This window comes from Ochlerotatus camptorhynchus, unplaced genomic scaffold, assembly GCF_037179485.1.
Source record: "Ochlerotatus camptorhynchus isolate MF236.1 unplaced genomic scaffold, CSIRO-AGI_Acam_v1.1 ptg000482l, whole genome shotgun sequence".
NCBI lineage: Eukaryota > Metazoa > Arthropoda > Insecta > Diptera > Culicidae > Ochlerotatus > Ochlerotatus camptorhynchus.
This window is the reverse complement of record NW_027040967.1, coordinates 177,246-193,263: the sequence shown is the minus strand read 5'-3', so window position 1 is coordinate 193,263 and position 16,018 is coordinate 177,246. Positions and strand designations below refer to the sequence as shown.

Below are 16,018 nucleotides of genomic sequence, written 5' to 3'. Positions count from 1 at the left end.
AATTGGGAAAGCTTAACATCACTAAGCAATGGCCATCCCAATCAATCCCATCGAGATGTTCTGAATGCTTGCTAACAAGTGTGTTCATACTTGACAAGTCAATGTGAGTGTTTCGTCTCGTATACATATATGTATCATAAGAGCCACGTTCCCGGAAAACCAACGAAGCACTGCTGCTCCTGATGGTTTCCCCTAGTGATGGCCCGTTCCGCTCCTGACTGCAAGGGCATTTTTATTTGCCCTATATAGGAAAAGCAGACAAGCAGCAAAAGGAAGAGCTGTAAAAGCAGTCTTGTTGCTTGCATTTCAACACTCTCTGAATGTTGTTACTCTGTTGAATGTCGACATCAACAAGTGAAATATAATAAAACTCTCTTCTGCCTTGCCACTTTTGCTGCTTTCACCAGAAGCTATTTACAAATTTGTCCGTTTTAGTATCACAGCCCTCTTCCTCCAAAGTGAGCGGTACAAAGTCCTGACCAGAATAAAGCGAGCCACAAAAGAGCTGCTAAACGATAAAAAGGAGCTTTTTGATTTTACTTCTTATTTTTATTACGTTATTATCATTGCCAGTTCATACATAAAATGGTTTTTGTGGGGAGAGAATGGCCGACATCTACGAAACCAGGATAGGAAACGATGGTGACAAATTGAAAAGGACACCCGAAAAACGGTGCTGGTAGCTTTATTATTTACAGTTTCAATTGACCCATTCCAGTGCGTAGGCTTGATGGGATCAGCTGTTCAATTATGTCGAGAATTATAGGCCACAAGGCCCACAATTCGCTTTTGAACGTGGAAAGTAATATATTAAATCTTTGATCATGAAACAGAAACGGCATGGCACCACTTAGGGTACACCTGAATACCTGGAAGCATTTTTTAAAATTTCTTTGAAGTTGTCTTTGAGTTAATTTCACATTCAATTTGAGCCGTATCTGGCTGATGTTCTCCGAATATATATTTTTTCACGCGTATTCTTACCAGCAAGACGACGACACATGATAGCATTTCATTAAAATTCCAAAGCAATCTACATACGCATAGCGGGGAACCTTTTCATCATTAGAGGCGCAAAAATGAAAGAAAAAGAGAATTAAAATGCTTGCAAGTGGCAGCTTACAGCCCAAGTACGCATAATTAATTGTCTATTTTTAAAAGTCTTGATTTCACACGTGGGCTATCTGTTTCTAAGAAACGAGAATGCTTCGAGGCTTATAGTACTTAAAACGACGGAGAAAATTTTCAGCGACTACCATACGATGATATTATGATTCATTTCACCTCGAAGATTTTCCAAGAAGATAAAAATTAGTTCACATTAAATCAAAAAAGCAACTTGTCGAATAATATTTCCAGAGCCATGCTGCACGTTATGTGTGCAAAATTTTCAATTTACTTTTGATAAATATGAAAGCCAAACTAATTTCAAAGGTGGTCATCAAAATATTGCTTTTCTGACGGCTACTTGCTTTAATTAAACGCCATGACTTTCGCTCGAGGCATCACAACCATCTCCAAGACTCCGCAGATTGACGCGGGCAAAAATGTTCTCCATTCAACAGAGAAAATTGTTCAAAAACATCACCAAGAGACTCCTTCTCGTAACCCAATTCACACTTCATGACTACAGCTGGATAGAAGCCGACTATGACGCATTGGGGGTGATGCCTGTTTTTGGCTGTCGGTTAGCCGGCATTTCACTGTGCAGCTACCGAAACGATGGGGGGACGTAAGAAAATCAAATTCACCCCTGCTGAGTTGATTGATCTTTCCCGGGATGCAGAAGAGGGCAACTGACTGGAAGGATACAGATCAGGCGATTAGTATAAATTATGCAAGAAATTATGCTTTAGCAAATGAGTGAGCAGTGCCGGAACCCCAAGATGAAAACACTCTCGACCAAAGCGGTTAAAAGCTGCTCTCAACGCCTCATCAACTCCGGTGCAATCAAGTGTTCCGTTTTTTCTTTGTTTCTTGCTCTTCTCATCGCTATGTATATAACAAGGTGTAAGGTGGCTGTGGTTGAATGACTCAAACATAGGAGAAAGGAAGGAGCATAGAGTAGAAACTACTAGGCTAGAAGGATGAATGTTCATAGCACTTGACTCTGATGTAAAAAGGGTCTGGGTGATGTTTTGAGCAAATAGTGCACTCTGAAGAATTCCCTTTTTTCATGCTGGCACTTGTCAGAAGCTAAAAAGTTTGATGGACAGGGTTAATTGAAGAATTATGATGAAATTATTTTTTTTTATATACAAAACCGTGTAAATTAGGTTCAACTGGCAAAAAAAAAGCAAACACCATAGCTTTTGATATGCTTTAAATATATTTCTTGGGACATGCAGGGATATTCTGATTTTAGCGGTACACTCAAGTCTTTTTGTACACGAAGTTTTATAATTTTTTACATTCCGTGCAAGGTCTACCACAAACCGGATTAGCCCGTGAAGCGGACCGTCTACAATTACGACTTCCCCTCTAAAGCGGACCCCACACGTATCAATATATTGACGCAAAGGGGAATTATTGACAATAATATTGATGATGTGAATACAGAAATATCTACAATATCGATGTATTGACGTCAATATAGAATGTATAGACAATACGATTATTGTCGATAACAGCAATCGTGTGGGGTCCACTTAACACATCTGGTCAGCTTGTTAGGTTCACTTGGCCAGATTTGGTGAGTTCGTTCCATTTTGTCCTTTATAATATTTTCATACTTAACTTCCTATTTAGATTGTAAATACACGGAGTTTTATAATTTTGGCATGTTATGGTCAATGGACACATTTTTGTTTTCAATTTCAGGAATTTCACCTGAAAATGTGATTTTTTTTATATGTACACCATTTGATTACATATGGAGTGTTTGAGCTTGGCCATGGTCTAATCAGAGTGTATGAGTGGGATTGGTAATGAAAGTGACAGCCAAGAAAAAATTTAAACTATATGGAAGAAAAGATAATATATATTGATAAGTATTTTTTCTCATCGCTATATTTTTTTCCTCGATTTGTTTTTCGTTTATCTTGTTTTTCGAGCTAAGCACCAATGCTACCGACGCCAGGGAGCAGTGCTGCAAAATCTCGACAGTACACGGTGATATTGACAATTCTGCTTTGGTCACTCATTGGAGCCAGCAATCATAGTCAAGGCAAACCATGTCAATTGTCAATGATAATGCTGTCAGTGACGAACATGTGCAGATTTATTTATTAGCTAAATTTGTAACGAAATTAAATTACTTGAGCAAAACAATTATATGGATCCATTTTAGTGACTAAGTATCTACGTCCTGAGCTACTTGAATAACAATAATGTGACACAGAATGTACTAAATTACACTTTTTGTTACCAGGTGAATCTTTGTCATTGACGAAAAAATGAATGAGATTTTGACGAAGGTTTTTTTGAGGATCAAGTCTGTCAGTGACTATGTGACGAACAATTTAGTCAATATCGCGCGAAAGTCTGTCAGTGACAATGACAACTCTCAGCACTGCCAGGGAGGCAGCTCCCACACCTGGACCCTATCTATCGACCCATCACAACTCATGAACCTGTTACCAACGGCTTTACTTCCCTTCCGAAGGAAGGCGTGACCAGAGATGTTATTCCTTCTGAAAATCCCGGCGGCACCGACTGGGATTGAACCTAGACCTGCTGGGGTGAGAGATAATGACGCTTACCACTACACCATCGGCGCTACTAATTTTTTTCTCATTGTTATTTATTCCCCTGCGGGATAACCTCGATCGAGCATGATGTTAGTACGGTTAGTACGGTTGGGTACATGTTATGAGTTAAGATTTTGGTCGTGTTTAAACAAGATTCGTTTCGAGCTAGAAATGCGATCATATGCAATGTAGGCACTTGACTGATCAGATTGTTATGTGTTGTCGTGTGCGTATGCGTTCTCCCTAACACGATCATGAGGACCGCTGTTGAAAACAGACGGTAGTCAAGGCAGGTCAGGTTCGATCCATTTTTGACCAGTAGTTCACTTAAATGTTTTTTAAGATATAACGGCGAGAGTCTGGCAAAATGTGAAGGAGCAAAACAGGGGTTCAGTAGGAACATTCAATATTTGTGCCGTAATGCTCGGTTCTGATCGAAAATCGTGGTTGAGCCTTCCGAGGAGTTCATTCTATGTGTATGCTTTCGTTGCTGTAGTTTCCGTTATGCCATCATTGAGACGATGTCATTCATTTTATGTGGCAGTCGTCGCCATCATTAGTACGTAGATAATCGCTAAGAGATAGAGGATTGTAGAAACTCTGCGAAAAAAAGTATTTCGCAGTAAAATATGACATCATTCCATTTGAATAGTTTCATGTCGCTGGGGATGAACAGTCGTCGTTGATTATATAACGTAACGTTATGTAATGGGCTCGGTTGTCCATTCCAACCGATTTAGCATACTGAGCAGAAGATCGTGTGTTTTTATCCTAGGCCCCAACATTACTGAGATGATAGAGTGGCATCATTTTCTCATCAAAAGGTCACAAATATTAATCGTGTAAATTACAAAAAAACAATTCATTACACCAAACGACATGAGGTGAATCTTGATCCAATGTACCCAACCTATTGACAAAATCTCCTCTCCTATAACCTTTCTGGAGACTCAGAGGTAAACACAATCCCCAAAACAACAAAAGTAACTCTAATACTCCTTCCCTGTTGCCCGTGAGTTCAGTACGGTCACTCCCAACCCCAGTCAGTTGATTCATTGGGCATTTTCGCTGATTCTGATCAATCACATAGTAGCAATCATGTGTAGTTAGTCTATGCTAAACTAAGCTAAGTATACAATTTGATTATCTTTTATTCAACACAGATAATTGATTGAAATTAGTTCGATAAGTTGAGTCGTTTTCGAGAAATTTTTAAAAACGAGTAATTGCATTACAGTTAACGACTTGTCAGTCAATATTAATTGTTGGAAGATATTGAGAGATAAGCACATATCAACGGTAAGATAAATGTGTGTGTGTGAGAAAACTTGCGAAAAAAAAACCACGATTCCGTTCCTCTCTCTAGTATTTTTGCGCAAGCGTTTTCTAATACACAAATATCGCCTATTATCGACGATATGTGCTTGTACCGCGAGCACTCAGTATCAGTCGACGTAAACAAACACAGCTCGCTTGTGTTCTATATCAGGGATTAGGGTTGTCCAGCGCAATATGAGTAAAGCATACTTCGTCGTTATTTCGTGAAAACGGTGTAAAAAACCTGAGTGTATGTAGCTTCTGCCTAGTGTCCTAGAACCAGTGGTAGCAAATGTACATTTTTTGTTTTTGCAAAAGCCGAGTAACAAAGAGTAATACAGAAATATTCAAGAATACATATTATAATAGGCTCTTTTCCCATGTTGCGCTAGAATTTTAAAATATTGATATTCTGTAGTTATGGTTAAACATAATGAAAAATCTCCACACGATGATTTGTTCGCTATTTGATTCCCAGTGGGGTGATGCATCAAATGTTTGCATAAAGTGTACCGCTTAATACAGAAGTACCATGCGGATAATATGTAGTGATTTATGCAAAAAAGTTCATCGATGAAATGGAGCGACTATCGATGCCTGTAGTACCCAAGCTTCCAACCATCAAATGTTTCTCAAATGTTTCGAATTTCTGCTCAAATCGCAAAAAGGCCACAATTGTATTTCTGAATTACAAACATAATTTGCAAGCAAAATAAACCAATTAGTTAAATATTGCGTTGATTATTTTCTAGTTCTCTTCGTCCACAATAGTTATTAATAAATTATGTAAAGGAATAAGGTTGGAGGGATTTTAACATTTTCTCAGTGGCGTCGCGTCCACATGTGCAATATGTGCACGACACAGCAGGTGTAAATAATTTAAAAAAAATGCGTTCGGATTTTTATAGATTTGATGGTCACATTATAGCTGTATGCACTTCTTTACTCTAGACCACATGTGACCATGAATACACTATTTTATAGTGGGGTTTAATTAAAATTTCGACCATGGATTGCTTCAAAAATGATTAAATTCAGTTCGCATGGTCTGCCTAATCCCTAATGTATTGATTTCTAAGCATGTCGAAACTCGTTAAATAGTGCACCTAAAAGCGATCTTTTTTGGGTGGCGGGTGGCAAGTTTGTGAATGGTCAAATCCTGATGTAAGCCAAGCAGACCTTCTATCACCTATTGAAACATACCACAACTTTTCCACGATACATGGCGGTTTGCACCACTAGTTGTAATTGAAATTTTCAGCAGTCACGCGTCAAGCGGGAGCAACACGGAAACAGTTTGAATGTGTGAGTTTAAATTAGAAGAACATTTGTGATGTATGGGTGCTTAAAGTGTGCATTTCTCGCAGTGCACTTGGATATCTGATTGCAGGCAAAGACAGTAATGGAGAAAGAGAGCGCAAAAGCTCGCTTTCACTTTATTTACAGTTGTAAATCTCTCAATTATCGATGGTTGTGCCGGTGCGCCTGTCAAAACTTATGAGCTTCCCCTGGCTCATTCTGATACAATCACGTTTATATAAGGTCTGGGCCAAAGGAGTTATTGGTGTTAGTGAAATGTGCAATTGTTTAGTGGTGTTCGTATTTTATTGCAATGTTTATCTTTTTACACGAAACAGCTGTTGGCAGTGACGTATTTCTATCTGTTCTCAGTATGTTGGCAGTGACGTATTTCTATCTGTTCGCAGATGTTCAGCAATGTTTACAAAATTTTTGCTTCTAATACCAGCAAGCTGCCTGTTGGCCCAGACCTTATATAAAGTCATTGATTCTGATAGTGTTGTTTTGATGACTAAAGAGTTGATTGATTCATGTTTGCTACCCAGGGGACTACATCAATTTTCTCTAGATTTTGACACTGTTTTGTATCAAACAATGTTTTCGGAAGTGTTTGACGGATATTCTTCATTACACTTCAGTCGAAAGAGTTAGCCTTGTGATAAAAACGAGAATTAGTTAGGTTTTCCTCCTGCTTCGGTTAGCGCGAAAAGGGCCATAAGTTTTGTTTACACAAGATGATAGGCCCTTTAAATGTTACGTTAGATAGTGATCAATAGTAATTGAGAATATGTCCGTCGAATTCATGGTGGTGGTAAACTATAGCGAACAAAGCTAGGTGCACAGATAAACAAATGAGGCACGCGACGCCTCTGCATTTTCTTTAATATATAAGGTTTATTAGTAAGACAATAATAATTAGATTTAAACTGAACGTACATTAAACAAGCAAAAAGTGAAACATTGTTCAATTTTCTACGATTTAATTAAATTTTTAAAACCTTATTAATTAACTACGAGAGAAAAGTCAAAAAGTGCCCTGAGACCACACACAATTCCATTAAGTAAAACGCACTTTTCATCGAGTTGCGTGTGTGTCGGTTTCGACACAGTTAATTTTACATGAAATGTTTATTTACGTTTCATGATTTACGTCAAAGATGTAGATGTAATTCTTGCTCAAACCAGCTGATATAGATCTCAATAAATTCATGTCAAACTATATGTATCTTACAAGAATAAGTTTCAGTTTTCAAATGCCGTTCTTTGTTTATGAATTGGAGGGGAGTTAGTTTATGAAAAAATCTAATATGGTGGCCAAGCACAATAAACCTAACGGGGGTCCATCGATTAAGCAACTTATGAACGATTTTTCCAACTTCTTTGCAAGAACTACAAAAATTGCTTTTAATTACCTCGATTAATTAGCGGTTTCAGCGAGAATTGCTCACTGTTTTAAAACACAGTGTAACAAATAAAAAAAAAAAAACGAAATGTTTTAGTGCTCTATTGCAGGTTGTTAGTCTAGTTGAATACACCATGAAATAATATTTTAAATTGTTCTAACACTTCTACATTTTAAAGGTATTGTTAGAAAAAAAACTATTTTGGGTTAGTGATCGCATAATGTCAGGAGTAACTCATAAACTTCTCAGCCTATTGATGATTTGTAAAAGGTTCTGAAACGCAAAAAGTCAGGTTTTTTTTTAATATGTACGCATATATGGGGATGTACTGAAATTCGACGTGATTAAATTATATTAAATTATATTTATATATATACATTGTCAGACATCATTCAGCCATTTCTTCAATAAAATGCTAATAACTTTTCAGGATCAACTCAGGTCATCTTCTAGTCTTTGACATTTTTGAGCATATAATTTTATATTATGTCGTTTTCGTTTTTGCGGTGTAGCACTGGTGTAGTGTAAGCAGGAATAAGCGCGAGTCTTTGACAGCTCAACATCATTTGTTTGTAAACAAAGGTGCATTCTATATCTACACCCTAAAATATTTCGGTGTACGGCAGTGTAGCACCGGTGTAGCTACACCGCAAAAACGAAAACGACATTAGAGCATTGGGTTTTGTGATTTATGGGACGTTTGCAACGCCACCTAGCGACAAAACTTTGATATTTTTTTTTATACATTTTAAACTTCAACTCGGGAAAAATTGCTTCAAATAGGTAAATGTTGACCGATTCGGTCAAATATTTTAACAAAGCCTCGCGATTTCATAGAAAACAAGTGATAATATGCCAAAGGAGAGCGTAATGGATTGGTCACCCTAATGGCGTCTAAAGTTACCATAATAACCATATTTAATTAAAAATTTCTCAATGAAGAATTTCAGCAAAATTTCGAAAGCTCACACTTTTTGCTTACCAAAAATGTTTAAAAATAAAAAAAGCGGTTGAACAATTATTGAGTTACTCATGATCGTATGCTGTCACTTTCCCAAAATCTGTTTTTTAACAATAACTTTAAATGTTGGAGGTGTTAGAAAAAGTTTTAATATGATTTCATGGTGCACGTGATTATACTAACAACCTACACAAGAATTTAAGAATTTGTAGATGATCCCAATCTATTTTAGGCATCAGTTCTATGAGCTATTAGCACCTGTACCGAAAAGTTATATCGATAGGTAAGGCTGGCGTAATACAAGTGTACCTAACATTTGCATTTACAAGCTCATGACAAATAAGCCACACAAATTAATATTACCAATAGATAGAGGAATATCTTCTCTTTCCGAAGGCGTTCGATTTGTCTACGAGTTCAATTTGTCATATGCGAGAAATTGGCGATGATTGTATTACACCTTATATTGCATATCTCTTACAAGTAACGTTAGACTAGTGCGTTAGATGCTAGCCTACTAATTGAAAGTCCGGAGTTCAAATTCTGCCTGTGTCTTTTATTTTTCAGGGAGGAAAATTGTTCTTTTAGAATCGTATATTTTCTTAATAAAATCTTGTATCACTAAAATCCATATGATAATCGTACCTTCGATTTATTCGCTCAATGAATGGATTCAAAATCTTGTAAATTAATTTAGCGTGGCTGAATAATTTATAATTTTAAGCGCATTCGAAGAACTCTCTTCAGCCCCACATTACGTATTTGAAACAAAAGTGTCAACAAAGGATCAACTATTTACGATCAATTTCCAGGACATGGTGGGGTGCTCACCCGGAAGACCTCATTAAACTATATAAAACGACTATTCTTTCAGTTCTTGAGTATGGCTCTTTTTGCTTCCTCTCGGCAAGAAGTAGCCACCTAATCAAATTGGAACGTATTCAATATCGTTGTTTTCGTATTGCCCTTGACTGTATGCATTCAACACACAATATGAGCCTAGAGGTTCTAGCGGGAGTAAAACCCCTGCAGAACCGTTTCTGGGAGCTCTCATTAAGAATATTGATTAAATGTAGTGTCAGTATCAACCTTGTGATTGAAAACTTCGAAGAAATGCTCGAATTGAGCATCCAGTCTAGATTCGTGCGAATCTATCCTAATTATCCTTCCTTGCTATAACCCCTCTCGTATATGCTTCACTAACTACAGTTCCCCCATTGACTATGATCTCTCCATGAAACAGACTAGTCTAGGAGTTCCAGATCAACTTCGACCTATTTTTATTCAATTCCCCGCATTTTTGCTGAAAAGTACCAACAAGTCAATTGCAATAGAAGATTTTTCACTGATGGATCACGCATTGATGGATCCACTGGCTTCGGCGTCTTCAATGAATACTCAACCGCCTTTCGGAAACTTCAGGAACCTTGTTCCGTTTATGTTGCTGAGCTAGCAGCAATCAACTTCGCATTGGGGATGATTTCCGATATGCCCATAGACCATTACTTTATCTTCTCGGATAGTCTCAGTTCGATTGAGGCTATTCGGTCGACGAAACAAGGTAGGCACTCATCTTATTTCCTTTCAAAGGTAAGGGAGCAGATGAGTTTGCTGGTCGAAAGATCATATATGATTACCTTTGTATGGGTCCCCTCACATTGCTCAATCCCAGGCAATGAGAAGGCAGACTCTCTCGCAAAGGTGGGCGCACAACAAGGCGAGAATTATGATAGAAGAATTTTTCCCATTAGTACGTCAGAGTTCTCTTTTAAGTTGGCAAAACGATTGGACAAGTAATTCTCTTGGGCGGTGGTTACATTCCATTACTCCAAATGTTTCTTCGAGAGCGTGGTTCATAGGTCTGGATGTAAGTCGGGGATTCATTCGAGTGATGTCAAGACTTATGTCCAACCACTACTTTCTAGACGCACATCTCTATAGAATAAACCTCGTTGACAGCAATATATGTAGGTGCAGAACCGGTTATGATGACATCGATCACGCAGTTTGGACGCCTCCAGAGCACGAATATTGGATACCCTAGTGGCCCGAGGTAGACAACCCTTCCGTGAAGTAAGAGATGTATTGGGAACACGTGATCTTCCCTACATGCAAGCGATCTACGAATTGCTTTGTTTGTCTGATGTTAGAGTTTGATGTGACCATCCCCTCCTTTCCAAACATTTTCCAGCCATTGTGTCTCAGTCTTATTATCTTCCTGTTCCTGTGCTACTTGCCCCTGCCCAGCCAGGATTTGGTCAACCGTCCGAGAGTAGTATCTGAAGGAGGCTTCAGAAACCAGTTTCCTACCTAGCTCCTTCCAATCGAAATTGTTACCCATTAACCTCGAGCCCGCCACAAGTAATTGGTACCCAATACTAACCAAGAACTACTGCTATTTAAAATGTTAATTCAAACATTACTGATTTTGGCTCCGCCAAATGTCACACACGACTGAGCCTAGTAAATAAAAGAACTAGTTAAAAAAAAAACTCTCTTCAGTCATTACACGATATCAAAGGGTACCATCGAGTTATACACCAGCAATCCTATGAAAATCAATTTTACTGCAAAAGGAAACGACCCCGGGTGTAGTGGTTAACATGCATATATCTCGCGATAAAGTCACGAGCTCAAATTTCATCCCCGGACAAGTGACGAATGACCCAGGAGTATTTATGTGACTGTAATATGAAAAAAAACAACAGCAAACGCTTCGAGAAATGTTAACAAAAATGAAAATCGATGAAGAGAATCCATCATTGCAGTTGGGCCCTTATAATTATAAACGCTAGAAGTTTGCATGGCCAGCAGAGCAATCTATGTTTTCATTTGAAGTTTCACAAAATCGGGGTCACACCATCAAGCTCTTGATGAATCGTTTTTGTTGTCCAAGTAACAACATTCCCCGTCGGCAGGATGTAACTGTCTTTCAACGAAAGTAGCACCACGTCATCCATCAATAAAGTGCTGAATATTTCACGAAAAAGATTGAAGCACATTCCTCAAAGGAGTAACCGGTCTTGATTAATCAGAGCCAAAGTACTCATGAAACAACAAGGGATCGAATGGTCCCCGACCGCAGACGTTGAGCATTGATGAAATCTTGTTTAAGGATTCTTTCGCCTTCCAGATTTAACTCCCCCACAAAGGCGAAGGCAGTTTTTTGGATGCCATTCAAAGTATGCTACGTACTTCATCTTAGCCGTGGTGTCGTGGAACATGGCAACATGGGAAGGGATATGAAAAATGTAGAAAAAAAGAAAAAGTTTCTCGCTTGGCTGGTGGATAAAAGTTTTTTCCTCGCACCACAAGCAAAAAAAAAATCAGCCACTTTCAGGTTCTGCCTCCGTATACATAGACATTCCTTCGAACTTTCGCCTGAGATGAGCTGTCAAAAAGCAACATTCCGGCACCGTGACGAAAGTGGCTCCCGGGACGAGAAAGGTGCGGAAGAAAAATGGCCCTGGTTACAAAGTGTGGAAAAGCTGATGCGGTCGGTCGATGGAAGACGAAAAAAGTTTAAGTTGGAAATAATTTGCTGATTGACTTCTTGGCGTCAGGCAGTCACGGTGAGGCGTCAAAGATCCCCTCGTAAACAGCGTGTAAATTTTGTGTCTCCCCTCATCCTGTCTACCCACGACGATTTGAACTAATATTTTCATGAAATTCAAGCAAATTTTCTGACAATTCTTGAGTTATGCACATTTTAAAACGATTAGGGATCATCTAATTGACTTACCATCAAGTATGCTCCAATTCACAGCCACCCTCAGTGGACCCAGGATGGTGGTGTGACGCTTGTTCGGGCCGTATATTGACCGTGGCTATGCGGTGCCGTTGCCTGGTTTGGCGTTGCGGCTATTGCACTGATTGTCGAGTCCTGCGAGTTGGAACTGTTTGTGGGTGTGTATGTGCTGTGGTTCGACATTGGGAAATTGAAATCCAGAGATCCTTCCATACTAAGCTCGTGTTTTATCACCTTGAAAAGGAAAATCAGGGGGTAAATTTGAGCTAGAGTTGAGCTAAATTAAAACAATCAATCGCATTTCTTACTTCGTCGACATTGCACTCCAGCCCTCCGGGGAAAGATTCCAAGTTGATGTTTATATCGTCAATATTGGTTTGACTATTTAACGCTTCCATAAATTGTCCCATTAACGTTTGCGGAGTGTTATCTGAAAAATTTAGATTTTTTGTAACTTTAATGCAGTCGAGTGGAAATCTGTACAAAAATCAGTCGATAGCACTTAATATCACAGTGGACGACATTTAAAGACGCTGAACAATTCACCTAGACGATATTATACGACCCATACGAATTTTGTACCCTTGACCTTTCAATCTTTTGTAAGACAATCGGGGAATTAACCGGATCAGTGGCCACCCTGGTGCATAGAGTGCACTCGCTTGTTTCTATGGTTCTAGTTTCTAATGCCCTCCACAAGTGCGGAATATCTCCGGTATCTGGTGACCATTGTTATTTCCATGCTTTTGCAATAAAACTAAAATAGTTTTTAGTCGAATGCTTCTGGAAGAATTTAGAGCAGACAATATTTGGCTAACTAACGACCCTCCAAAGTTGGCCCAAAATTTTCCTATTCTAGTTTGTCTATAACATTTTCCAGAATATTACTAACCCAAATAACACTTGCCCGAATGTCACTAGCACGAATTCTGTTAGCCCGAATGTAAGACAAGCTCGAATAGTTATATATATATAATATAATCAAACTTTCAAATCCTAGAGCTCAGAAATTTTTCCTCATGTCATTTTTTAAATCTCAAATTAAAACTTTATGCGAGTACTGTATGACTGTGTATGTTTTAAATATGGATAAATCTCCGAAAATTACTGACGTGAGCATCACTTATGATATAAAATTTAAGTATAAAAGAGCACCTTCAGTTAAATAAAACGTATTTTTCCTGAGTTAGAAATGTTTCGGTCCCGGACTGATTCGTTGAGTTCCGTTTCGCCACGTGTAACTTTTTTTTTTTTTGGAGAAACATTACATTTTGTTTAAAAGACTTTCGGGGAAATGTTGTGCGATGCCCACTTTTTCACATAAGATACCTAAATAAACAGATACTCCATGAAAATTGGAAATCCTACCGCTTTGTGATGTCGCTGTCACCATATTGCAAACAGTGTTGGGCGTCAGTGGGGGACTGGCAGAGGGCGTTCGTTGTATCACACGGGCCCCCACCAGCATGGCATAATCCGGCGATGGTTCACTGTGTGGATATGACGGAGACATTCCGGTTCCAGACGCAGGTGACATGCTCTAGAAACGTAGTGGTCAGAATAGATAGGTTAGATTTTGGGGAAACAGTCCTTGACGGATTTCATACCTCACGGGTGTTATTTTGTAGCATACAGGTGCACTGTTGTAGACGATGGATGGGACACTGGTTCTGCTGCTGTTGGAAACCGAAAGGTTGCGCTACCGTCGCATGTAGTGAGTACGGCTGTGGAGGCTGATATGGTGGTGGAGGTTGGCTATGAATGCTCGTGGTTTGGCTGAACCTGTGCCAGAAGTATGGTCAGTGGAAGGAAAATAGACTTTGATAATAACAATTCTGATTGGCTCTGGACGATATTGGTAGCTGGTAATGATATTCCATGCAAATGTAAATTATGTGTGTTCTATTTCTCAAACAGTTGATTTTGGTATTCCTGTAGAAGGCTTATATTATCAATGATATTCCATGCGGAGAGAGTAGAACAGAAAAATTTCTAACACAGACATGCTACTATCTAATTCAAAATCCTTCTAGTCAAAGTGTCTCAACAAGCTGCATGCATCAACAACATGACACGGTAGTGAAAGCAAAAGAAGTTATTAAACTATTCTTAGGTACCGGTCGACCTTCGGTTAGTACGGTTAATCCTCTTTCCAGATGGTTCAAATTGGAATTGATTTTGGTTTACTATTTTCCGCAGTTACATAGAGCGATACGAGTGATGCATGAGTGAGCCACAACTTTTGCTTTTTGCTATACTGACCCTTTGAAGAAATCAGTCTGCTGCAGGGTAAGTTCGTCTGCAAGTGATCCAGCCAGTTGATCGAGCTGAGCCTGTCCCTGTGCGTTGAGTTCCGTTTCCACATTTTGCCCTGCATCGGGATTGTCCGCCAGTTCATCTAGGTCCGGCGGATAGGTCCAGGTGTTTTCGATGCCCACTATCGATTGGATCGGACTTAAACGACCACAAGAGCTCGCATTCGATGAGGCACGTTGCCGAAAGTCGGGGGACAGTTGGAAGTTACCACTAATAATTGTAAAATGGATAAACACATAAATCATAAAACAATGAACAAAAAACTGGAACCCAAAACTTTCAGCTGCAAAATAATTCTAACCGATTCATTCAAAATCTCTAGAGAAATTTCTACGGGAGCACATTGAAAGCAGAGCAAACTTGAAGTAGTAATTGGTGGATAAAGAAGGTTTCATTCGTGTTCGCTTAGATACATACCTATGCAGCGGGCTTTCAGGAAACGAGTCTAGGTTCTCACTAACGCTACTACTGGGTGAAGGGGTGGCATCGTTTAGTACGTTTGCTGAAATAAAAAGGTTAAATAATTACGAATGTTGGTAAAGTCAGCGTGAAATAAAATTAATCTAAATGTATATGTTGGTTTCAAATTTGCATATAAATAGAAGCGGAGAAAACAATCCTATCGTTCCACATATTTTCTATGCATGGTATTATTTACATGATATGTAAGTTAAGGTGCTTCAAAATATCAAAATTTCTCCATCAGGTTGAACCAATTTTAAATCAGGTCCTGATAATCCTCTCAAAATTTTTAGTTTATTTGGATCCAAACTCATACTGCTCAGGCACTTCAAAGTTTATATGGGTATTACTATGGAAATGTGAAATTTTTGTTCTTAATGTCTTGGCACTTTACCATAAAGATTTACACAAAAGATGGCTATCTGTTCTTATGTGAAATTTTAACAGCTACAACTTTGCTGAAGACCACTTTTTGGTTTTACTTCAAGGTTATTAGCCATTAATTGATTTCGAAGCCGATGACTTTCTGATATGATTCATCAACTGCTTTCTGAGTAACACTGCTTCTTGCAGTATCACATAGTAGCCTGTATTGTTTGCCCTACTCATCGCGCCAAGCACACCCGTGTTACCTGCTGAGCAGTTTATGGAGAATTTACAAAAATATGATCTTCTTCTTCTTTAATGAATAACTAAATATCCTGACATTCAATTAAAATGCGGTTCACAGCAAAACTGTAGCTGAGAAAACTTCTCATTAGTACTGCTTCTTTTACAAACTTTTTCGTTGATCAGAACAGTGCATTTAGTATCGTTTTAGCCG

The 16,018-nt window shown here is 38.7% G+C and overlaps 1 protein-coding gene across 4 annotated transcripts in view; it reads right to left on the bottom strand.

Moving 5' to 3' along the window:
* The window catches only part of foxo (forkhead box, sub-group O), a 216,828-nt gene that overhangs the window by 38,699 nt on the left and 162,111 nt on the right, over positions 1-16,018 (bottom strand). For all 4 annotated transcript variants that reach the window (XM_065235415.1, XM_065235414.1, XM_065235416.1 and 1 more), the window contains exons 5-10: positions 15,151-15,235; positions 14,680-14,943; positions 14,025-14,199; positions 13,786-13,957; positions 12,726-12,847; positions 12,412-12,651 (exon numbers count right to left, since the gene is read on the bottom strand). In XM_065235415.1, coding sequence (XP_065091487.1) covers positions 12,442-12,651; positions 12,726-12,847; positions 13,786-13,957; positions 14,025-14,199; positions 14,680-14,943; positions 15,151-15,235 — 1,028 coding nt within the window. In that variant the 3' untranslated portion in view covers positions 12,412-12,441. The remainder of the gene's footprint in view (positions 1-12,411; positions 12,652-12,725; positions 12,848-13,785; positions 13,958-14,024; positions 14,200-14,679; positions 14,944-15,150; positions 15,236-16,018) is intronic.